The 26500-nt window shown below is 42.2% G+C and overlaps 1 protein-coding gene across 3 annotated transcripts in view; it reads left to right on the top strand.

Moving 5' to 3' along the window:
• The window catches only part of CRACD (capping protein inhibiting regulator of actin dynamics), a 207017-nt gene that overhangs the window by 132939 nt on the left and 47578 nt on the right, over positions 1-26500 (top strand). For all 3 annotated transcript variants that reach the window (XM_087827279.1, XM_087827282.1, XM_087827289.1), the window contains one exon: positions 26320-26482. In XM_087827279.1, the coding sequence (XP_087683405.1) occupies positions 26320-26482 (163 nt within the window). The remainder of the gene's footprint in view (positions 1-26319; positions 26483-26500) is intronic.

Raw genomic sequence — 26500 nt, 5'->3', positions numbered from 1 at the left:
TTCTCAGTTAGGGCAAATACCCAGGTTTCAGGTTTGATCTCCAGTAGGGGGCATGCAGAAGGCAGCTGATCGATGTTTCTCATCAATGCTTCTATCCCTCTCCCTTCCTCTCTCTCTAAAAATCAATAAAAAACATATTTAGAAAAAGAAAATATAGAAATTACCATAGCAGTACTGTGAAAGCCAAGGAGTGCTCTGATTTTCTCCCAGGCACGAATAGGGAATTAAGCACATACTGCCCTCTGTTCCGCCCTCCAGTGTTACAGGTAGAGTCCTGTTGTGTTTAGGGGCATGTTTTTCAACAATTAATTGATGTTTGTATACTTATTATGATAAAATAGACTTTTAAGGTGACTTTTAAGGTATCTACAAACTATGGGTTGAAAATAATTTAAACGCCTTACCTTATTTTTATTAGATAGGCAAAAACGCAAGATTATGGGCTTGAAAAGATAAAATGGGAGTAGGATAAGAAATTGTAAAAGGTATTATTAACTCATATCTGAACAGGTGCCATAAAGCAATAAATCTTGGGGTAAGTCAACGCTTTCATCAAAAACAGATAAGACATCTAAAGCAGAAGCTGCTGGATTTGCATAAACCACTAAAGGATTCTGTTTAGGAAAAATGAAATTATAGGACTTAGACACTTGCATTTTGTGAGATGTCTATGGAAAGATTATTTTGTAGGTTATTTTTTATTTCCTTAGAGGAACAAGAAATAGGTGATCACGTTTTGTGTGCTGCAGACACGTTAAATACCAGCTCATATCTCCATCAGTAAAGCTAAGTTCTTTGAGGAATGGAATTGCTCATTTTGAACAGAGGTATCAGACAAACCACTTCTAGAACTCAGTCACGCCAGCATGTGGTCTCTCCGGACAGCGGCAGCAGAGTCCTGACTGAAGGCCAGACTTTAGGTGCTCAGCTAAAAGGACAAGCCTGTCCAGATGAGTGTATTTAACCACTCCCACGCCCACGAATGCTAATCCATTGACAATAGATTCAGCTTCTAAAACAAAGGTCTAAGCAACTATAAAGAAAAAGATGGATAGATTTGACCACATCAAATTTAAAACTTTTGTGCTGCAAAATACACCATGAGAAAAGCATACAGGAAAAAAAAGTTTGCAACATATGACATGTGGTTTATATCTTAAACATATAAAAAGTGCATAACATTGAGACCATTTTCTACCCATTTGAGAGAGGGAGGGAAAAAAGAGAGGGAGAATATGTTGCTGTTCAGAATACAGGAAATCTTACTCATTGCTGGTGGGAATATGAATGCTATAACCTTTTTGGAAAGTAATCTAGAATGTACATTAAAATGTAAGCACACACTGACCCAGCAATGCCATTTGTCTTTGGAATTTATGTTATAGAAATAAAAGCATTAGTGCCTGAAGATAAATGAACCAAAATACTTATTTTAGCATTGCTTGTAGTGATGTAAAAGAAAAAACTGGAACAACCCAAATGTCCATTAATGGGAAAAAAGTTAAATTATGGTGCAGCTATTACAAAGGATGAGTTAAATCCAAATCTATGGCCTGGAGGGATATGATATATTAAATGTAATATATCTATGATATATTATCAGATAAAAAAGCAATTTGTAGAGCAATCTTTCCTTTTTGGTAAAGAAAAAACAATCATTATACTTTAATATCTTTGTAAGAGTAAATAAATAAAGCCAAGTATGAGCCAATGATAAGTATGATTAGTCTGGTTTTTTTGCACCTTACGTCCATTTATTTGCACATAAGGTCCTATAAAAAGGTATAAGAAAAATGAATCTTAGGTGCAAAGTATTGGATTAATTATAATTTTTTATTCATGCCTCACTATCCTGCCAGTAAATGCAGATTCACTTCATCACATTTTTGTATGGCAGTCTGGTAATTGATTGTATGAATATAAAATATTTAATCGGTTACCTGTTGCTGAACGTTTTAGATGGTTTAAAAACATTTTGTTTTATTAATAATGCTATGCATCCATTTTTGTATACTTTCCAAATATTTTCTTAGCATAAATTCCTAGAACTGAAATTGCTAGGTTAAAAAAATACCTATACCTATATGTATATAGACAGATATACATATATAGAGATATAAATATCTTTTAACCCAGCAATATATTTTTATATATTATATATAATCTAGTTATCTGGTACTGTATAACAAACTACCTCAGAACTGCCTATATCTATATATGTATATGTTTGAGTAGATATATAGGTATCTTTTAACCCAGCAGTATATATATAGTGTCCTAGTTACCTAGTGCTGCATAACAGACTGCCCGAAACTTAGCACTGCAGACACAGCAATTATTTTACTCATGAATCTGCAGCCTGAGCAGGGCTCAGTTACAATGGCTTATTTCTGTCACCCTTGATATGGGCTGGGGCAGCTCTAAGGCGAGAAGATGGAACCTGTGGAAGGCTCTTCACTCGCATGTGTGGTGCCAGGGCTGGGAAGAGTCAAACAGCTGGGCACTGGGATAGCTGGGCCTCAGGGGAGCTGGACTTCTCACGTGGCAGCTTAGGGCACCCCAGTAGAGCACAGGTGGAAGTGATGTCACCTTTTGTAACTTAGCTTTGGGAACCATGCGACGCCACTGCCGTTGCACGGGCCTCCCACCCCGTGCAGGAGAATCAGGGTGCAGGAAGAGCTTATTGGGCGGGCGCTGGACTGCTGTGGTCATCTTTGGCAAATGCAGTCGGCATTATTGGTTTTTTAGACCTTTGATACGTATTGCCAAGTAGCCACTCAAATATTGTACAGTGATGAAAGTGGTTCTTCTTGAAACTGTTAAACGAGGGTATTACTCTTTTCCATATTTGCCAATTGGATCAGCAAAGATGGTGTCTCATCTTTTAATTTACATTTTTGGTTACTCCTGAAGTTTATTAGCCATTTTCATTTCTTTTGTGAGCTGCTAGTTCACATCTTTTGGAGAAATAACACGGTGATCATAATAGCTGAAATTTTGAATTAGATTCTTACAGAGCAACTAGTTCCAACCCCCTCCTTACTGAAAGGGAAGCTCAGTCACAAAGAGCCCGAAGTTCAAAGTTCTCTAAACACATGCAAAGCTTCTATCAGGCAGCACTTCAAACTGATAATAAACGCTTTGGGTGGATGTGGCAGTGATTAAAAATAATTTGCCATTTGGAACTATGGTGGATTGAAAATAACATTCTTGTAGAAATGTTGTAAAAAGGACCCTACCTGTATAGTTCTCAGTACTATTCCAAAGCATATCCCCAACAAAATTGTATGTGATTAACAAATGCCGTTTTGCTTCCACTTACTCAACATTGAGTCCAGCACTGCGTCGGGCCTGGATATACAGTGGCATGCAAAACAGACTCTCTGCCCTCACGGAGCTCTTCCACTGCTGGCAACCATGGACATTAAACAGTCAAAAAAATAAATAGAAAACTGCAAGTTGCAATGAGTGCTGTGAGGGAAGAGTACAGGGTGCGTGAAGCACAAAGCAGGGGTTCTATGTAAATATCATTGAGGAAGTGACATTTTAGCTGAAACCTAAAAGATGAATAGGAGATATCTAGGCAAGAGTTAGGGAGGGGTTTTCATTGAGGTGGCAAAGACCTAAAGAAAGGGAGTTCGGTGTGTGTGAGGGAGCTTGGTGTGTGTGAGGGAGCTTGGCGTGTTTGAGGAACCGAAAAGAAACTGGTGTGGCCTGAGGGGAGTGAGCAGAGCTGAAGCTGGAGAGGCAGGTGAGCCAATAATAAAGATTCTGGACCTTCTCTGACCACCTTGCTGAAAGACCCCTTGGCTCCTACATGGAGAAAGGACTGGAGGTAGGTAAGCATGTAAATGGGTTATAGTCAAAATGAGTGTCTTAGACAGGGTTGCTGGCTGATGGTGGGTGAGCATAGGTACTGGACTTTTAGTTCACATTTCAGCGTGGTCTTTGATTCTTTTTGTATTACAGGGCACTGGAGTGTTTAGCCCTTATTGATAGTTGAGAGAGAGTAGAAGGGAGAGATAGAAACATCGATTGGTTGCCTCCCACATGAGTCTGGGGCTGAAGATCGAGCCTGCAACCGAGTTATGTGCCCCGGGGACCCTTCAGTTCATGGACTGACGCTCTAGCCACTGAGCTAAACCACCTAGGGCGATAGTGTCTTCTGAATCCATCACTAAGATGTCCAGATGACTTCTGTGTGCTCGTGATGCCGAGGCTGCCAGAGTGAAATGTGCTTCTCTAATCTGGTGTTCCGTCAGGCAAGCAGGAAAGGACGCCTTCTGACTCCCGTGTCTCCTCACCACTCCCTCAGGCACGGGAGAAACAGCAGGAAGGCGACCTAGGGTTTCTCAGCAGATGGAACTGAGTGGGGTCGGAGCAGTTTAGAGGGAAATGGGAATGACATACGGGTCCTCTGTGTTTCAGACTGTGTGTGTGGCTCGGTTGGTTGGAGCGTCATCCCGTGCGCCGAAAAGTTGCAGGTTTGATTCTGGCTCGGGCACATGCCTAGGCTGCAGGGTTGGTCCCTGGTTAGGACGCATGCAGGAGGCAGGCGAGCGATCGATGTTTCTCTTTCACATCGATGCCTCTCTGTGTCTCTCCCCCTCTTCCTTCTCCCCTCTCTAAAAAAAGATCAATGAACATGTCCTCAGGTGAGGATTTAAAAAACAAAAGCACACACAAAAAAACCTTCCAATTTCCTTGGCTGCAATCTCCTGAGAGATTCTTTGTAAGAAAAGCTGCCTTCCATGAGGAACAAAAGAGGCATCTTTGGACTAGAATTCCTATTTAATTGATTGAGATCTGCAAACATGTACCAAGAACCTACTATGTACCAGGCAGTGCGGTGAACTGACATCTCATTTATCCCTCACCGTGGCTTTGTGACATGGGTGTTGTCATGCTCAGTTTACAGCTATAGAAATTGATCTTTAATGTAAAACATCCATATCTACTCTGTCTTCACAGAAGAATGATAAAGAGAGCCAGCAAAACCTCCCTTTTTCCCAAGTTTAGCTGAAATGAGCCATGGCCTAAATGCCACCTAAGTGCATTTAAGCAGGACTGAGCCCAGTACAAACTCAAGTCATCTTTGCATCTAAAAAAAGTGTCTAAATGTAGAAATAGGATGGATATTTTTGGGTTAAATCGACCATTGTGGAAAGCAGTCATCATCAGAGTCCATTAGCATTCAGCTTCAGGAAACCGTGGGTTCCCCCCCCACTCCCTACCCTAGTCTCCTGTGTGTAAAGATACCACCAGACCAGAATAAAAAGCTCTTCTTGTAACTACCTCAGAACTTACAGACTTCTGGAATATAAGCATTTCAAAAAGAACAGGTGAACATCTGCTCTGCTGATGTTTATGTGTGAAATAAAGTCAGATGAAAGTCATGAGAAATTATTAAACCTATGACTCTGACTACAGAACTTTTTTAAAGCAATCAAATTCCAGATATTTTAATTTCACGTATTCTCTTTTTTTATTATTCATCTATCTAACATGATCCGAGCACATACTAGGCTCTGAGAATACAGAACTATCAGGCATTTATCGATTAACTAAATATGTATACCCTTCCTTATACCAAAGGTACATGAAGTGGTTTACAATAAATGGCATAATTCCCAGCCTCAAGAAGTGAGGAAGATTGGCCAGGATGCCGACAATAAATACCCTGATAGAGGTCTGCCATAGCCCAGGCTATTTGAGAAAAGGCCTTTACACAGACTGGGGTGGGGCACCCCCAGAGAGATTCCTTGGAGGAATAAATAGGCTACACCAAAACCATCCACACAGTCTTGCTCAGTACATGTGTTTAGGTTTTGCTCTGTTGGCCTCTTCCCTTGATAGCTTGGTCCTAGGAGACCAGCCACAATTTAAAGCAGAGTATAGGTGGGTGGGCTCAGTCACAGAGTTGCTCTTCCATTTAGCTGTGATCTTTAAAAAGAAGATTCTTAGGTGTGCCTTCTGCCCCTTCAGCCTATTCCTCTACATCTTAGAAACTTATTCATATGTTGCTGGCCCCCAAGAGTTCAGTTAGTGCCACAGTGATTAAGTCCGTCCGCACATCCACCATGCAGACATCCTGCCGCACCGTGAGCCTGATGGGCGGGCCTGCGTCCTGGCCCCTGCACTGGATGAAAGCAGGGAAGGAGCTCAGGCCTGCCAGTCGGCTGTCCAGCCCGTGCTGTGTGTAGGTGTCATATGATTTCACGTCCACTTGTTTATGACTTAAGTGAAGTTGCTTGAATCCATTTGTTTACAATAGTGACAAAGACAGAAGAAAAGAAGTTTTTAGAAGTCACGTTGCTTTGATACAAGAGTGAAGTAAGTCGTGCCAGGATATCATTCTGCCTCTGTGGTCATTGATAAGCAGTCAGCTGCCCAGCTGCAGAGGGGCCCCACTGGGGCTTATCAGTGTGAACATGTGGAGAAGCAGCTATGGCAAGAGGACATTTGGACTATAAATACTGAGAGTTTGTGAGGACTATTTGAGAATTTCAGTTTGGGCAAGGCGACTTTGCTAACCTAAAAGCTCTCTGGAGACCCTTGGGCCATTCGCTCCTGTCTTGGTGAGGCCCTCCTCATCTGGCCACCTGCCAACACTGGAAATCAGCCCTTAGGTTGGTTGCCAACTATCTTGAGTGCCTCCTCATATAAAAAGGTACACATTAAATTTGGACTTTATTCCTTCACCTCCCCTTGCATGGAACAATAGTGTGATTAATCTGTCATTTGTTTGGTGTATCTCTTTATTTGGTTTTATTAAGAGAGATTATCCTGTATGCTATTGTCTTGTGGAATTATTGTAATTCCCACAATGAACCTGTGCTAAATACATCACTGGCAAAGATAGAAATAGTCTCTGAGTATAACTATTGCTGTCTCCCCAAAACAAAAACAAAGCAATCTACAAAGTCCAAGTTAGAGCGCTTGCCGTTTTCTTCTATGTATCCGGTTGGCATACGGAGACGGGCAAATTATAACCCAAAGTGCTCGCCCTCTGTGGCTCTTCTACCCGGTGTGACTGCTCATGATAGAACTTTTGTGTTTTCTGGTTTCATTTCTATTCATTGCAACCAAAAGGCCTTGACTAAAACAAATACCAAAAGTATAAGTTTATGCATCTTTTTATCTGGCCAGCAAGCCAAAGACTTAAATCTCCCAGGTATATCTATTTCTGAAATTCTGTTTACTTGAGTCTCATAGGAGATGCTTTCTATTTCTTAGGTCAGTTAATATTTAGCCACTGAGGAAATGAGTGATTATAAGTAACCAAGGTGAATTATTCCTCCTGATTTCTCTCTTCTGATTTTATTGAGGAATTTTTATTTCCAGTTGAAAACTAGCATTTCTCTTATTTATTCAATAGGTGACTGTATAACTAGCAACTGCTGTGTTGTAGGCATGGTTTATAGATGCCAGGAATGTAAAGATAAATAAGACAAGGACCTTGCCCTCCAGGAGCCCACAGTTTAGTGGGGGAGACTGTCAAATAAACTGGTGATTACAATATATTAAGTTCTATTTAAGGGAAACGCTGGGTGCTATGGAAATACACAGTTGCAGCACCTGATTAGCCTTTGGGAGAGCTCTGGGAGGTGCTCAAGGAAGACTTCCTGTAGGAGCTGATACCAGAAACGAGTCTTAAAGGGTGAGAAGGAGGTAGCCAGAGGAAGAAGCTGAAGGTGTGCCATGAATATGGCCTAACCTGGGCAAAAATAAGAAAGTGAGTCTCCAGGTTTTTTATGCCAAACTATAGTTTTTATATAAAATTTTGTTTCTAAAAATTATCTTTCAGAACAAACAGAGTTGACTTATCTCAAGGTCTTTATAAACCTTTTATATTACAGAGCATTCTCTCAATTACTTTATTTTGGACCACATAGAATTGTTTAGGAAAGACACAATAGCTGTAACTACCTCTGTCACTGCTGGTGTATATGTTTATAGAGGTCATTTGACAACAGAAGCGAAGAAATTCAATATAGATTTAGTAAATATTTGCTGGGGGTGGGGTGGAGTGGGGAGTGGGAAATGACTTCATAATTGCAAGTCTTAGATATCATTGCAAATAAGCCTTTTAAAAATCACTTTAAAATGAAATACAATTAGTGGTTACTTTGTGGAGAATCATGAGTATACACCCGCAGGATGAACGGAAAACTAAAGTTGTTCTTATTTTAAGCAAATGGATGTTTGCGGCTTGAGATAGAGTTTCCAGTGATAGCATCATGTACAGATGAAAAAAATATTTTTAGGTTCAAGATAGTAGAGTCAAGCCATTTTCACTCCCTTCTCCTTTTTCAAATCCCCTTAAGAATAGAGAGAACAAGAAACCGAGGGACAGGCGTCATCTTTGAGGGTGCTAGGAGATGTGTACCCCAAACTAGAATTCGTGGAGGCTGCAGAGTGGTGGAGGAGTGGTAAGAGAGCAAAGTGGTCAAAGTTCTCCAGCACTGGTACCCAGAGAACCCACAAGAAGCTTAGAGCTAAAGGCCCCGGGGCCCACAGGAGATAGGAGCGGGAGGGGAAGCCGAGAATCGGGGTTCGCAGGAGCAGCTGTGCCCCATTCCATGCAGACAGGTAGCAGGCCTCTCCGCCCCCGTGTAACACCAGAGGTTTGTTCCTTGGGGGAAGTAAACCAGGGGGCAGCCAGACTCTGAGGCCTCAGGCATAGAGAGGCAGGAGTGAGGAGCCCTAGCTCGGGCCCTGGACAGCCAGCACCAGCAGCCTGGGCGAGCAGAAGTTGCAGGACCCACCTCTGGAGAAAAGGAGCCACCCCAGAGCAGAGCCAGGAGACACTGGCATTCGAGAGTCCCTAAGTTGGAGAAGTCTCTAACGTCCCCAGTGTCTCTTCTTAACCTTTTTACTAAAGGAACGCCCCCAAGTTTCGGCAAGGGACCTGGCTGCCTAGATAGGACCCCCAGGTTCCCCAGCGGTGAGGTGTGATCACCAACTACATTCTCATCAGTGGATGAGCAGCTTCTACTTCACTCTCTTAGAAGAAACTTGCTTGTCTTCCCCTTTCCCTCGTTCCCTTCTAGGGTAGGATGCGGGTGTGGTGCTGGTGAGGCAAGGACAGGACCCTGGGGACAGGGGAGCAGCAAATAGAAGAGAAAGAGCAGCAGCCGCCGCCTGTCCAGCACCACCCGTCAACTGTGGATGTTACAAGAGAACAAAATCCCTAACTTGTTGGAGTCACTCTGTTTGGGGGCCTCTTTGTTTTAGCAACATGGCCTGTAACCTAACTAATGTATTATATATATATTTTTAAGAACCAAACACGTGGCTTTTTGTCTGAACACTCTCTAGTGAAGGCTATCAGTTCATACCATGTGCTAGCTTCAAAACAGCTTTTCAGTGCCTCATTATGAAATATGAGTGAACAGCTAAGAATCAGTAGACATCTGATTAAAGCACCCAGCATGAAAGGCAGCAACGCAAGGGAAAAAGCAGGAAAAGGGAACTCAGAGGACTCAGAAGCAATGCAGGGAGCAGAGGACTTCAAAGAAAATGTGGTCCGATCCTCAGAGATAAGAGAAAGATACTGCTCTGTGGAAAAAGAGCGGGGTGCTATTCATTCAGAAGATAAAAAACTCTTGGAAATTAATCATTTAAAGTAAGTCAGATTGTTCAGTAAAACCGTTGGAAGATAAAGTCGCAGAAATTCCCCAGAAAAGCAAAATTAAAAACAAAAGGATGGGCAATGTTGAGAAAAATAAGAAAAGTGGAGAATATTGCCTTGAGTCTGACATATTAGAAATATGAGTGTCAGAAAGAGTGAGAAGAGAAAATAACAAGGGTAATTATCAAAATATTATCAAAAACAATTTGTATATTATTGATTTATAAAATGTCACGGTTGAATAATATAGTATTTCCAGAATGATATATTATTTAATGAAAATATAGGGATAATTAAATTAATATACTATTTTAACGTAATATATTTTGAGGACACATCTGACTGTATTTCAACTAAATCCCTAAAATGTTATATATGAGAGTTGACCAGAAAATCAAAAGCTGGGGCGGAAAGAGAGAGTAGCCTTGGCTCCCATAAAAATTCACACAATGATAGTACCCCAAAACTAGAAAGGGATTTCATATGCTGACAGTGATGTTATGGGTCTAATAATGATTCCCAGACTTCCGAAATGAGTGTTTGAGTAGCTTATGGTGCCAATTCCTGATGTAATCATAAGATGTTACGTGTTTAGTAAACATGATGGATTCAGCTTTAGATATCATGAGTTTGACATCCAAGTAAAGGTTTAGTCTACAAATCTGAAAAAAAAAAAAGCTTTTATTAGCTTTTGATATATGTATATATGTATATGTATACGTATACGTATATGTATATGTTTATGTATATGTATATATATTTTTTACCACAGAACTGAAAATCAGCTACTGTACATCGGTGTGGCTATACTGGTTGGTAAAATTCAGAAATACTCTGCACTCATTGGTAAATACTCTGGACTCACATTTCCCAATGCCTCCCCTCCCCTAGCACCCTACTGTGGTAAGCCTTCCTTGACACCCTCCTACTCCACCCCATAGTCCAGCAACTAACAGGTTAACACATTGCCCAGAAGTAGGCCTCTAGGACCCTGTTGCAGGCCTGTAGCTGTCCTGTCTGCTCTACTTGTTACAGCTTTTCATTTAACTTCCACTTACAGCATCTGAAGGCTGGACACATTTCCCACACACCCATGTGCTTAGCCTGCATCCCTTCCACAAATCCAGTACCACCCCTTTCTGAGGCCCTGGCATATTGCTTCTGTCAGTCTGATTTACTCACTGCTCACCTTCATGTCTCCGTGCTCATTACTCAGAAAGAGTTTTCCCTGATTTCTGAACATCTCATGTTTTATTCATGATTCATTCATCCGTTCATTTTCCCCTTCTACCAGAAAGCCTTCCCCATCTTGAAATGATAATTCCCTCCTTGAAACAACCATCCCTTTCTCATGGAACATACCACTCCCTATCTTATATTAGGGATATCTTAGTATTTTCTATAAAGTCTTTTTCAGAGTGGACAGGCAATAAGTAATTGCTGAATAAATGAAAGTATGAATCTAAATTAAAGGACTCTACCAATTATCTTTGGCACACAGTTGCTAGCGGTTTCATCACTTGTTTAGAATGGCTATGTAGAATAATCTTAGGTTCCCCAATAATCTCTCAGTCTGATTTCTAGCATATACTATTTCACTGCATGCCAAAACACAACAACGAAATAAAACAACTAAAAACAAACAGATGCAGAAATGTTTGCTGATCTTCTGAACTAAAGCTTTTGGTACTTTCAGGTTGGGTTTTGGCCATCTCTCTTTAATGTGAAGTGGTGATGGTGATTTTCCATTTTCCGCACTGACTTGAATCTTCCCAAAATGCTGGAGCAGAGCTTTTTCTTCTGAGGAGTGTTGCACGGTTTGTGGGACTGCAGCAGTCGAGCTCCTATTGTGACTGGCAGCAGAGGATGAGTCATGGTTTTGGCTGGGACAAGTGTTTCCCGAAGTCAGATACTAGAGCAGAATACTTAATGGTACCTTGCTACTGATAATCTCTTTCTAACACTCGCTCTCCTATTGCCTTTCATAGAAGTGAAGTAAAAGTCAGACTTCCAGTGTTTGGCTGAGGTTGCAAATAATTTGGGCTTAAGTTCACTGGCATCTAGACTGATTTTCTTTTCCTAGCATACATCTAATTGCTTTTTCTCTCTTCTTTTAAATAAGATGCAGGCAAAATATTGGCTATGATAAGTTCCTCACGTGAGGGCTCTGACTCAGTCTGTTTTGCCAGGAAGCAGCCTGGCATTTGCCCTAGGTGGATGCTGATGGAGAGGGGGCTGGGCCGGAGGCCTTGGCCAAGGCCTGCAAGGTCCATAGGGCTTTGATTGCCGGCCCCACCCTGCCAGGCTAAGCATCCAGCCAGATCTCATGCTCTGCAATGCAGTTCTCAGCAAAGCTTTATTTTGTCAGATAGAGGGGGAAATAAAACTTCCCTGATAAGCTATTTTCCTATCCTCTGAAGCTAGAAATTGCTGAGTGGAACTAAATATCTAAGCTCTTCCCTCTCACTTTTCTTCTTTTTTCACTGGTATCTTTTCATGAAAAGATCTTGTATCTTCACCTGGGCCATGTGTGGGAGGTGAGTGTAAGTGAAGTTAGTTGCAGGGCAGATAGTCTGTAGGGCAGGAAGGAGAGCTGGCCCAGCGGAGTGGAGGGCAGTTATGCTGTTGCTCACAGTTTCTCAGAGCAACTGTCGGAGGCAGAATCCTGAGCCGAAGACTCCAGTGGCCGTTTTCTCTTTACTGGAATTAGAATTGTGTCAAAAGCTAACCCAACAGTTCCTGGACATACCCTGAGTCACACTGTAGACATTTTTATTAAAACTTACCAAATACTCTGCTGAGCTCTCCAGGTGGGCCGTGCATGCGTCCCCCCCCATATCGCATTGTCTTTGACTGGGATCATTTACCAGTCTCTTGCTTGATTGGGAAACCCTAGGCTTCAGTCAGTGCACAAGGTAAGTGTGGAATGTGAAGAAAAGGCCCTGGACTTATCCTCTGAAGTTGTGAAATGGGTGGGGGGAGGAAATAGGCAATCATTGTTACCCTTAATGGCATCAGAGAGTGACCTCCAGCTTCTTGCCTGTAGGGCAGCAATTTTCTATAAAGCTGTATTCCCCGAAGCACTCTGTTGTTATTAGTAAAGTACCTAAGTTCTCAAAAAAGATAGAATGCATTCAGTTAGCCCTCTGCAAGTCCTCCCCACTCACCTGCCTCTTACTAAGCTTTGTTGAATGAGAGAGAAAGGGATGCATTGCTGCTGGGGCAAGGGGATTGCACGTGATCCAAACTTTGTGCTCCCCGAGCTATCATCTGTCAGGGGGCTTGTGGGAAAAATAAGGCTAAAATCCACCGTGGCATGAGACCCTTGTGCAAACTATGTTCTCTCTTTCTGCCTCATAAGCTAAGAGTTGGGGCCCAGGTGTCATCAGTATTTTTGAAGCTCTTGAGTCTCTCTGCTAGATCCGTCCTGCACGATGATAGCCTTTTCTCACCTGGCTTGATTTCCTGGGTTGTGAGTGACAGATAGTATATCAGCTCCTTTGGCAGTTGTGTGACCTAGCAGTTGTTGAGTGGCAGCTGACAGTAACTCTGGAATCTAAAAAAAAGCCCACTTCGGCTTTCAGAATCACAGGAGGCATCTCAACTCCTCTCCTCTCCCCGAATAGTTGGAAGCCTTTCAGTTAATAACTGGGAGAGGGAAACTCACCTAAAGAGTTCTGTTGGGTTTTGCATGGACACTTTGTACTTCCAGCAAGCCACAGCATTTTATCAAGATAAACAATACGGGAGAGTGGATTCTGCGAGGCTGAGGACTCTGTGTGCTGTACCCCCCAAGATAAGTAAATGAATAAAATATCACAGCAGCGCCAGAATGTGGAATTAATCTTCCCAGTTGCAGGGCTGTGGGATCCATTAGGGGATACTCAGCTTATCGCCCTGATGCAGGCTCTTCTTGCACACAGACCAGGAGCGTGATTTGTTTCCCACTGAAAAGTCAGGAGCATTGTGGAGAACGGCACAGGGTAATTTGTTTTCAGAGAGCTTCCTTCATTCAAGTGACTAGGAGAAATTTCTTGAAATAACTCATCCTGAGTCAGACCTGGTGTCCTCCTGGGAAAAGTGCACACTTGAGGGAATTAGTGGCACTTAGACACAATAGACTGTGTTTTAAACTTTTGGCAGTCTGCTCACTTGGAATGACCTAGAACCACTTGGAATGACCTAGAACCACAGCTTGCCAGGAAGTAGTTATTAAGTGTCTTTGTCTCCCTCCAGTTAGGTCAGTCACGTAAAGGGTACAAGGAAGCAGAGGACAGGATGGCTGCCCTTGTGGAGCTCATACTCAGCTTGAAGAGCTAACATAAGCATGGGTCTGTAAATATTAAGGTGCAATCAAGACTCAATAAGTTACTTAGAGGCACTAAATTTCACTAAAATACCAGGCGCCTACCTTGGCAGTTGTCTTTCAGAGTCTACGAAAGTCTCCATCTCCACAGAGGCCCTTTGCGTGGGTTTAGAGGGAGAAGGTGCTCTCGGGACGTGCCCGCGTGCCCTTGACCCGGAGCCTCGCGGCCTGCCTGTGGAGCTGAGTGCGACTGGCAGGATGTAGGATACCCTATCTCGTGGCGCTTCGGACTCTCATTTTAAATTATATATGTATCGATTAGGAAAGAAGGTTAACATTATTTTCTCACTACCCAGAATGCTGTCCCATCCCAGTAAGATTTAATGTTCTGAGACTGAGGTGAAATAAGATAAAGAAACTTTTTTGGCATCTTTCAGTAAATCTGAGTTACTCTGAAAAATATCTAAAGCTCTTTAACTTTCTTTTTGCCTCATCATTCTCTTCTTTCTCCCATTTTGCTTCCATGTTTCCCATTCGTCTCCTTTCCTCATTTCTTTTCTCTTTTTCACAATAACTTGAGAGATGCATATAATGGTCAACACATGCCCATTCATTAAATTCAATTAATTTCTCTCTCTTTTTTTTCAATTACTGTTTGCAGTCCGTGTTATTTTGTATTAGTTTCAGGCGTATAGCCTGGTGGGTAGACAATCATGTACTTTACAAATCAATGAATTTTGTTTTCTTTTTTTATTCTCATCTGAAGATATGTTTTCCATTCCTTTTTAGAGAGAGTGGAAGGGGGGGAGAGAGAGAGAAAGAGAGAACTGAGCCTGCAACCGAGGCATGTGCTCCTGGCTGGAATCAAACCCGGGACCCCTCAATTTGTAGGCCAACTCTAACCACTGAGCCAAACCAGCCAGGGCTCCACGAATTTCTTAATACTCGCTAGCATTATAGTAACTTTGTGTGTGTATTTACTAGATGCTAGACATTCTGCTAAATGCTTTATGTGCAGTATTTAATCCTTACAGGTCAATAAGCTGTATATTATTATTATCCCTCTTACAGAGAAGAGACATAAGAGAGTATGGAACTTGCCCAAAATCTCATACCTAGTAAGTACATGAGTTGAGACCCAAACCCCGTGTCTGACTCCAGAGCTCATATGCCTCACATAGAGTGAGCGGTCAGTCAATAGTGTCACTAAGACATCCTTCAGAATGCGTCAAAATGGTAAGAGCGTGGCATTTGGAATCAAACAGATGTGGTTTGAATCTCAGCACAGCCACTTATTGTCATGTAACTCTGGGCAGAATCATTTCACCTCTCTGAGCCTCAGTTTCCTTATCTCTGAAATGTGGGATTGTGAAACTTCAAGCCTGGCACATCCCCAAAGTTTAATGAAGTTTACTAGTTTTATTATTTATGGGGGGAAAATAGCATTTGCCTCCTTTGCTATCAACTTCATTTAATTACGAACATACTATGAAATATCTTTGTGACCTCCTTAAACATTGGGAATTTATCATTAATGAATATGTCTAAATATTTCTTGAATCCATTCCTGTCTTCATTCTGTACAGGTTAACAAGAAGCCCTAAAATTTTCCACACAATGTGTGAAGGAGCATTATACATCACTTCCATTTAATGGTTCCAGAATGATCATTTTCAGCCTTTTGCCTGATACCCTACGGCTTCATCAGTACTTTGGATATTGGTCTAGGGAAGGAATCCCTGAGAAACTGATGGAAAGTAATGGAGTATTCCTAAACCAGAGTTCAGAGACCTGGTTTCTTCACTCAGCATCTTACCTTGTTCAGCTGAGTTAGCTTCTCTGGTCTGATGCAGAAAGCAAGTAGTGATTTCACCGTCACTTCCAACTCTTTGGAATTGTTCTATGAAAGGCACTTGAAAAATATCAAGTGAGGCAATTCAGCAGAAATGAATCTGGTGCCTGCAGATTTGATTTCCTGCATGAAATTTTTTTTATTAAATTTTTTGGGGTGACATTGGTTAATAGGATCATATAGGTTTCAGGTGTGGATTTCTGTGTTACAAGATCTGTATATTGTACTGTGTGCTCACCACCCAAAGTCAAATCACCTTCCATGAAATTTTATATTGGAGGAATTTTCAATTGAATGTCGAGCATGTCCAAAAGGTAAAGCATGATCCGTTTTTAAAGTTATGCCCCAAATTATGAGTTTTTAAGTTATGCTCCAAAACCAAGCTCGGCAGCCACAGAGCCTTAAGTTTACTAAAGCTGTCTTCCTCCTTCAATTAAGAAATGGAAGATTTTGTTGATCTCTGGGATAGAGTTTCAGTACTTGAGAAGCAAAGTGATCAAAGCCAAAATAGAGATTTCAGCAGCACGAACATTGGCTCTGGCTTTGGCAGTGTCTGGGAGCTTCATTAATGGCTTTGGCAGCTTTCAGCTAGTTTTTGCATGCAAAGCTTTCCCATCCTCATTTAGCCAGAGTGACTGCCACATATGCAATGGCTTGTGTTGATAAACAGTTGTTGACTCTTGCATCGAAATGCCTAACTTACTGGGAAGTGTGGTAATTTTTCTTGATTGGCATTTCTCAAATATTTTTGTCTTGGAGCTAGAGCAGGAAATGTTTTATATTAGAACATATGTGTGTATAAAGTTGTGTATGCACACACACATAAACTAGAAACAAAAATTTCATGAAATAGTACTCACTTGATTTTGCATTCCACTCTGTTCTTTTCAGCTTAGTTTTCAAGGACGCTTGGTCATGGCCCACAAAATTGATTGCCGGGTCTACTAAATGGGCTGCCACCCACTATTTGAAGAACACTGGCCTTAGGATTCCCCTGAGTCCAAGCCTCCCTGGGCTTCACATGCCCTCAAGGGAAGACTTTACACCTTCTTTCTAGTGCACCCTCTCCCCCCATACACACACACACACATACACACACACACACACCCCATCAGACCTTCGCCACTACTGCTAAACCCTTTACCCTCAGGTAGACAGAGCCCCGTCAGCTGCTACCAGGGTTTTTTCACCTAGCAGGACTCCACTTTTTCTCATAGGAGGCCAGAATCCTGAAAACTTTGTGAATTTGAAACACAACTGATTAATTTCTTTTTTACTAAATTTACTAATTTCTCCTATTATCTGGCATCAGGAACTCAGTAATTCCTGTGATGTGCCAGTGCCAGCTCAGTGCTCTGCATGCAGTAGGACTCCAGTAAATACTTGTTCATCAGTCATAGTCCCAGGTCTGCACTGAGCACTGTGTACACAGGGCTCTTGCAGAGAGAGCGCTGACCTGTGCTAGACAGAAGAACACTGCTTCACCATAGATGGGCTGAGTTTAGTAGGCAGGATATAAAGTTGTAGGATTGTTAGGTGGAGTAAGAGTCCAGGTAGGGCGTACATTTCTAAATATACAAGGCACCAGGAAGAGCAAACAGGCAAATTCAGAGCTAGCAAAATCTGAATCTACTGGGGCAGAATTGGTCAGCAACCAAAGCTATCTTCATTTGTGTCATTGGCCTGTAAGTCTGAGGCTGTCTGGGCCCATCTGACTTTGTCCCGCAGAACTTAAAAGGAACCCTGAGTAGCTAACGTCATCTCTGATACCCTAGAAGTGTGTCTGAAGGCAGGTTCACATGTTTTTGCTAGATTTGAGGCTCACATGTTAGTTACCTTTCTCAGAAAATCTCACTGAGTGAGACCCCAGGATGGCGGTGGGGTGGTGGGGGTTGGGGATTCAGATTCTAGGACTGAGACGCTATTCGTTCTCCATCAGCATCGTCATTCCTAGGAATAGGGACCTGGGTCCTGACACGAAGAGATGGAATGACTTCGCCCTGTTTTACGGACTTGCAGACTATGTTACTGCCTCTCCCAAGCACAGAAGGTCCTTACTTTTGCTAAAGAAATACGATGGTAACAAAACCAGCAAAATTTGGAGACCAAAGAGGAATGGAGAAAGTGTAATGAATGTAATTAATAATTGATGAAAAGAGTAGTAAGTTTTATGGGCCAAAACGTATTGTAAACTTGCCTAGCCTTTGAAAGAAATAGTTCATAGAATTTTAGGATGGGGACGGACTTTTGATAGTGTAGTTTAGTCGCCCCATTTTACAGATGTGGAAACAAGTCCCAAGAAGCTAGAAAATGGCAGAGGTGATTAAACAAACACAGATCTTTAAGATTCTGGCGCATGTTTCCCCACCTTCACATGACCACTTGAAATGAAGAGTATTTCTCATTGTTGCTAAGAAATAGTGTCCAAAGTAAGAGAAGTTTCAGCCCAGGTCCAGGCTGCTGTGCAAACTGTCCTGCCATATGGGCCAAATGATCCAGCGGATCCAATGGTGCTTGAAGTGCCGCTGACCAAGAGTGATGCTATGGGGAGCCTTTGGCAGGTCCCTGTGGGTTAATCACAGCACTGGCCCTTTAAATTTTGGAGCAAACCCCTACCATCCTCTGCTGATAACTACTCACCTTTTGAGAAATAGCCTTTGTCTTGCTAATGAGTATTAGTAGAAACTGAAGGCTTAACCATAGGCCCCCAAGTTACCAGGTGGCCTGAAGTGCCCTTCATGACCTGGGTGTTGTCTGACACACCAAGCCGTAAAGCTGGGCGTGCTCAGCACCACTCCCTTATCGAAAGGAAGTGCTGCACAGGAACACCAGGGCTGGAAGAGGCCAGGAAGATTCTCCCTGCCGCCTTCACAACCCGCATGGCCCGGCTGACACCTTGACTTTGGACTTCTGGCCTCCAGACCTGTGAGACAATACACTTCTGTTGTTTTAAGCCACCCAATTTGTGGTAGTTTTTAACAGCAACCCTAGGAAACTGATACCCCGGGGTCAACTGCAATCCCAAGTCTTTTTTGTTTGAACTAGGACCAGTTTACCTCATTCTCACCCTGTGCTGTCAGCCGGCCCACACCAACCCTACAGGTGCCGGCTGTTGAGTGTGTTGAACTGAAATGAATTTATGTGTCCAGCCCTCGTGTGGAGGCTCCCTTTGTTGGGGTAGCTTGCTCCGCACTAAGTAAGTATGCAGGTCGAGGTAGCAGGCGGCTCCCCTACCATTATTTCTGGCTCAGAGTTGGCCGTTGATTCACAACACCCTCTAAAATCAAGTGGCAGAAACTGGCAGGAAAAAGAATCAGCACCCACTCATCTTCCAGTATGTGGGAGCAATGTGGCCAAACACTGAGGCTTCACATTAAAAGTCATATCTGCCTCTGTTCTATTTCTAAATACTATTTCTTTTTAGTTATTGTGAAATATATTAAAGGAGGTTCTGAGAGAGCCCAATGGGAAAAGCAAGGAAAATTAAAATTGATGTGGTTTCAAGAAATAAGGGGCCCAAGAAACAGCCAAGTCATTTTAATTGATAGATCCTTGTGTAGACTTAGGTAAGTACAAACATATTTCAGTAGGTTCTGTTTAGATACACACAGTCAATTCTGCTATAACGTGATGCATGCATTGCTAAAAATCAACATGTTGCAAACCGCAAAATGAAACCAAGGGCTAGTGGGAAAAATGGGATTAATAGCACAACACAAAGAATTGATCAGTAACTGCCCTGGCCAGTGTAGCTCAGTTGGTTGAGCATTGCCCTGTGCACCAAAAGGCCACACTAGTTCAATTCCCAATCAGGGCACATGCCCAGGTTGCAAGTTTGATCCCAGGTCGAGCCCGAGGTAGGTACAGGAGGCAATTAGTCACTGTCTCCCTCTCTTCTCTCTCTCTCTCTCTCCATCTCCCTTTCTCTTTAAAATAAATAAAAATATATTTTTAAAAATTTATCAGTGACCATTTAAAAGTATAGCAACCTAACTAAAAATGTAGCAGTTTTATATTTATTTACATTTACATAAATGGCAATGAGATTCATAAATACTGCAATAAATATAGCACTTTACCTTGAAAAAGACCCAAAGTTTGCTGGTGGACTGGGGAATCATTGGAGGGCAACAGCTTGTGAGTTTTGTGAGGTGGGAGAGTGTGGTTATCCAAAATTAGAAAACTATAATACCACATGTGTGGATACATATAACACAGGGGGCAATCTGGGGTGACTGTAGATATTTGAGGCATATGTGTGTGACTGTTGTGGAGTCCTACCTCAGGTCAGCTGGGTGCAGTATTTTGTGTTCACCTTGTGTTTCTCGTGGGTGAGACAGCGTAGATCAATCACATTGGAACAAATTTGCATTTTCAAAGCAAGCATGATTGCAGAACTTTGTAAAGAGATCACTATCCCCAGAGTTCTTAATAACTTTGGCACAAATTCATTTGGTAGCAAAACTCAAGGTGAATATGGATGTTTTCCAGTCATACTGGATTAGAGCCCACTTAATGACCTCATTTTACCTTAGTTATCTATTTAAAGACCCTTTCTCCAAATACAGCAACATTCTGAGGTACTTGGGAGTTAGGACTTCAAAATACAAATTTGGGGGGACACAGTTCAGCTCCTGACATATGGTGGGCACAACAGAAGTATGAGCATCGTGCTCCGAAGCCAGAGGGCGGTGTGATTAATTATCACTGGGCTTGGGGACTTGGGAACAGCTTCGAGGACCTAGGGCTTTGCATAGAAATTCAGCACACTGAGAAGAGTGCAAATGACATTTCTGGGAGAGGAAACAACACAAACCCGAGCTCTCATCCTCCTTACACGTCTGCAACACGCGCCATCGTCCATGCACCAGGCGTCCGGACCTGGGGCCTGGGTGTGGGCTGGCCACGCATTCTCTGCCAGTGGCCCCGACTGGTGAAAGCTGCAGTCACCACCACCCCGGGCCTCTCGCCATTTGTCCCAGGGACCCTGTCTTCTTCTAAGGGTATTATTGATACTCTCTCTCCGTTATCTGAGTTAGCACAGCAGCAGATACCTTCCTCCCTCCATGCTTCCCCAGGAAAGGAGAAAACTGTTCCTTCTTCGTCCATGTAACCTGACCGGCTGCCATGGGGCCCCTTCCCTCTTCTCCAGAAGTAGAGTCTCAGTCCTCGGTCTTGTCACTGCATCACACTGGTGAGCACAGTCCACCTGACAAGTCGCCTACTTCTTAGTCTGTATCGAAAGGTACCAGGGTTGTGGAGTCCAGTAAAACTGTGGTAGCCAGCGAGCATTTGTGTATCACCGTGTCCCTCCGGTAAGTAAGCTTTTTTACTAGACAGTTCCTTCTCCAAAGTATTCCAATGTTCCAGAGCTAAGAAAAGCTTTGCGAAGTTCCCCTTAAATGGTAAAATTATACGATTCAGACAGTTGGTATGTCCTGTGTTTTAGTATATGCTATATTTACATACGTTAAGTATATATGTTTGAAATCAGAACTTGACCTAAAACATTAGGTTTATTTAACCAAAGTGTTTCAGTCAGGTTTCCTGAGCTCACTCAGGTTTACTGAGCAGGGTGCTCTGGTTTAGGGGAGGTGTGTGTATGAAATATGTGGTACCTAGAGAAACTAAAAGTTGTTTAAAAGAAATTATGAAGACAAGTGTTTCCCAGCATATGTTCAGAGGAACACTGGTCATGACGGATGTCTAGAAAGTCAAGTTTCCATGGCCAACTAGTTTGGGAAGCACTACATATTCTCTGCCCTTTTGGAGAGCAGTCATGACATCAGCATATTAAAGACTGGAAGGTCTTGTGGTAAAGAAACATTTAACTTTATTTTACCTGATTCTCAAATGTACTGATCCTTGAATAATAGCCTCTTATCCACCGGAGCCCAGTCTGAGAAACCCCAGACTGAAACATTTATGATGCTCCAAATGAACTATCGGAAATTCTGTTTCTTGTTTGAAAGCGTGCCATGTAAATAATCCAATGCAGAGAAATTGAATGCTTTTATTATTTTAGGTTTAGAAATGAAAATGTAAGAATTGCATCCTTATGACAAATGGAAAATGAATCAGATTTGCTTGACTTGCCCAGTGATTTTTAATTTTTAGAATCTTCTGTGTAAACTAGCAATTATGATGATGCAGCCAGAAAATGGTATATAATTATATCTGTGAAATAATGGATAATGAGCACTTTTTTAAATGAAGAAAAAAAAAAATCCCTAAAGTAATTGGTGGATGATGAAAATAAATTAATTCACTTCAGTACTTAAAGAATAAAAATTACCCTGCTCCCTGAAGGTAATATATATACATATATAGGTCCTTTCATGTGAAAGATTACAACACACAAAAAAATGGTGAAATATTGAGGCAATATGGCACCCACTGTCTTTTCCCCAATAAATTCAGTCTTACATCTTAAGATGGTACATTTCCAGAGAGGCTGGTAAGCAGATGTTTCATAGCTAGTAAGAGATGGGATCCGGATGTGGACCAACTATTCTTATCTCTGGAGCCCATGTACTTAACCCCTAACTAGAGCTGCAGCCAATTAAAAAAAAAAAAAAAATAGAGAAAATATTTATTCTCCCCCCCACACACACACACTTCTCCCAACTGCCCAACCACCCAACCAAGGTAAATTTGTGTTGTAAAATTCTAAAATGCCATCCTAAATACTCTGTCGGTGAAAACGTTGCTAAACTGTCCTTTTCTGTGGCAGTTGGCTTTGGGAATATTTCACATTAGCATTGCAGAAGTGCTCTGCTCTATTACATTGTTAAAAAACGCTTTCATCTTTTAGGCCCCATCTGTACCAAAATATTCACAAGAACGGTTGGTGTCATCTGTCAGGAAAACAGCTGCCGGTGATGACCATGCACTCAGCCAGTTGGTTCTGTGGAGACAGACTGTGTATACAGGCCCCAAATCATAAATCGATCATAAAATAGTTCATTTAATGCATATTTATAGGCACGTTGCAGGTTTTCATAATGGTGGTTGCGCCATAGAATTGCAAATGTTTCACGAAATATAGGTACTTGTTTTTTTGATATGAGATATCTTAATGCTGAACTTTGAGAATAAAATTGGGGGGATTGAGTAAATAAGAGAGAGCGCCACTCTGATTTATAAAGTTTCATTCCCTGTCGATGTTGCTTAATCATAGTTGCCGTCTGGATGTAGGGTGGGCTAAGTGCAGTTACTGGGATTCTTCATAAAGCCCTGGAAAATTAATTAATTGCCACAGTCAATAGTAAAAATACCATAAAAATCAACTTTTAAATTGTATTTAAAATGTAAAGATATTTCTGACAGAAAATGTATTACTAATTTTGAACACAAGGAAGAGGAAATTACTTTTTATACCTGAGATGCGACCAGACACTAAGTCTTTGAAGCAGGTTGTAAGCTTCTGTGTCCTGCCCCCTCCTCCGAAGAGAGATTGGTGTTCTTGGGACTTAGAAGCTCTTTTTCTCCTGGTAGGAGGGAGTGGTTGTTGGGTAGATTGTGCAGGTAGGTTTTACTGGCCTCTTACCTTCCTGATAACAGCTGAGGCACTGCTGAAACAGCCTTTCCCAGGTACTTCTGAGCAGGGTGCTGCCTGACATTGGACTTTGCCACGTCTTCCAGTATATACTTACGTGTGTGTTCATGCCAAGGCCACTGCCCACGTGAAGTGCAGCGCCAAGTGCCCGGCTCGCCGGCTCTGCAGACGGCATCCCCTGGCGGAGGCCATCCTGCGCCCCGCGCAGCCCCAAGTCTCTGAGCTGCGGTTCCATATCCCGGTGTCCTCCCCAACCTGGCTTATCCCGTCCCCGGGTTTGTATGCAGCTCTCCCAGGTCCTGTTCACTTTCTGTGTCCCCCAACAATATGACCCATGCAACAAATATTTTATACGGAGGCTGCCACCATTCTGGACACTGAGGCAATACAAAGGACCTCACCAGCTTTCACGACTGACCGAGTCACCCGTCAGTTAATACACAAGTGACCTGTTCAAGAAACTAATCTGTCTCTGATTATAGTTCACTGCCTTGGTTCTGGCTCAGCTGAACATCACCACATCCACCCTGACTTTAGAGCAAAGGATGGTGTTTTTTTTTTTTCTATCAATATATTCTGACATAATCTACAATTCTCTAGTTAGCTTAAAAGCTGGATTTCTGAGCCCAGACTGGAAGTAATGATGTCATAACTGATGTTTTTAGATCTTTGTTATGGTCTCTTAGAATATTCCTGATTAGACAATTTGGGGTTAGATAATTCTTCAGTGAGAAAAAGCAAAATAAAGGGGAAAAGGAAGAATTTATCTCAGAAGCAAGTGAAGTGTAGCATAAATTGCTCCTTGACCATTTATAGTGGTGACTGTTTACACTGATGGTGTCATTCACATATTTTGAGCCTTGGACAGTCATAGAGAAAATACGCACTTATCAGTCAACGCCAAAGACCAGTTACATAATAATGTAATGCTGGCCGTAGCACCTTATGGAATTTTTTTTAATTTAAAAATTGTTATTGATTCATTTCATATAAGGTCAATTATTTTAACACTTGCCTAATGTTCTTTGCTGGTCTTCAGAAGACACTGACGATAATTTAAAAAAATTATCCATTGGAGATTTTGCTCATGGGAACCAAAAGTAGGTGTCATGGAAATCTCTGGCCTATACGCCTGAATACATAACCACTGAAAGCATATAAACATTCTAAAGTCAAACCTCCTAAATTTTTTTGTTTTTACTATTTTTTAACGATATAATCTCAATTGTATTGTACACTTTATTGTCTTTTAAGTAATACAGAGTGAAAATCTAACTTTTTGAGGACTACATGCCTAGCACAAAGCCTTAGGTATATGGGAGGCATCTCATATGTTAGAAATCTGCTTTCCTGTTAAATGTGATATAGTACAGTATTACTTCTGGGACTGCTGAAGTTTGAAGGTCTGTTCGCACCTGTACTAAGGATCCCAGCGTATGTCTTTTTTAATTAGCAATTATTTTATCTGCTTCCTCACTGTCTTATGCCACTGCTTAGGGCAAAGTGGTTTAAAACACTTCTTCCATCCTTCAGATTTTCTCTAAAAAAGCCAGAACTGAAGATCACCAGAGGAAATGAGACGATGACCTTGAACATCATTAACTTCATTTTTATACCCAGATCTCTCTGTAGACTCTGGCGAGCAAAGTTCTGGGGGCTTTGATACTAAGTTGGGGGCCCATACCTTTGTGTTTTGTACAAGTATTTTTCTATACACATGGTGCATTTTCAGCTTTCCTTTTCCCTCAAAGCTCCTCACTCTGGCTTCAAAGATATGTTTCCCATGACTTAGACAAGTTATTGTATCTCTCTGTGCCTCAGGCTTCTCATCTGTAAAATGGGGACGTTAATAGTACCTACCATATAGAATAGTGGTGAGGGTTGAATTGATATTTGTAAAGTTCTTAAAGTAGTGATGCATAGTTAGGGTTAAATAATTTAAGGAAAAGATTGCCTGACCACTGGATAAGTGGTTCTTTAACCTTCTTAAAGCATCTGAGAAGATGCTTCTGGTATGGGATAATTTATACTTTCTTTGCTGAGGTAAGAGTGGAGTGATGTGGAGAAATTTGTATCTGAAGAAGCAGAAGTGAGAGGTGTTACCTAAAAAATCTGTAGGAAATGCTGGCTGTGAGCCTGGGTCTTGATTGGATGAAGTAATGAATGGAAAGATGTTCATAGCAAGTCCTTTGGGGCTCTTCATAATATTTTTAAAAGGAGACAACAGAGATAAACTAGAAATACATATATGGATGGAGGGAATTGGGAGACAAAGCTTATACCAAGAGTTAGCAATTTTCTTTTGTGTCTAAAGACTGAAACAGCCCTGGCCAGTGAGGCCCAGTGGTTAGAGTGTCGGCCTGTGCACTGAGAAGTTGAGGGCTCGGTTCCGGGTTGAGGGCCGCTCGCACCTGGGTTGCAGGTTCGATCTCCGCCCTGGTTGGGGTATGTGCAGGAAGCTTTCTCTCTTTCTCTCTCTTCCTCTCTCACTCCCTCCCTTCCACTCTCTCCAAAAGCCTTTTTATTGGTTAATCAGGTGAGGATTAACCAATAAATAAAAAGACTGAAACAGTGATTCTCAGAAGAGATTATATGCATATATGAATTTCCTTAAACAACCGTGTGGCTTCCATGTCAGCTTCTTCCGTGGAGAAGGGCAGGAGCCATCTGCTTTGTTAGGGAAAGCAGACACTGTGTTCGTGTGGATGTGCGAGGGGGTGCTGTGCGGGCCTCCGTGAAGCTTGGGGCCCCTTGGCGTTGCAAGTGCTTCTTGGGGCCCGGAGGCAGAGGCCCGCCGCGCCGTGCAGGCCCGGCCCAGACGTTCCTGGCGCGGGCTTGGCCACTCCTGCGCTGCGGTGGCTGCCCTTTGCCCCGGCTCCTGGCCGAAGGCGTCTCAGTTGTAATTTGTTCTTGGGCACCGGAGTGCGGCCCTGTCCAACCGCAGCGAGTGTTTATCTTGTAATCCACAGACAAGAAGAAGGGAGGCAAATTCCAGCCTTTTAAGAAGTTGTTTGGCAAAAGGAAAAAGAAAGACACTTCAATTTGCCGGGAGACGCCTGCAGGGAAGAAGAGTCACACTCCCCAGAGCATCAGCAATGGCACCTTTTCTTCCGACGAGGAGGACAATCTAAGGTAATAACTCACCTTTTT

Source organism: Miniopterus natalensis, chromosome 1 (genome assembly GCF_054644295.1).
Source record: "Miniopterus natalensis isolate mMinNat1 chromosome 1, mMinNat1.hap1, whole genome shotgun sequence".
Lineage (NCBI taxonomy): Eukaryota > Metazoa > Chordata > Mammalia > Chiroptera > Miniopteridae > Miniopterus > Miniopterus natalensis.
Note: the sequence above shows the minus strand (reverse complement) of the source record. Positions and strands in the feature narration are given on the sequence as shown.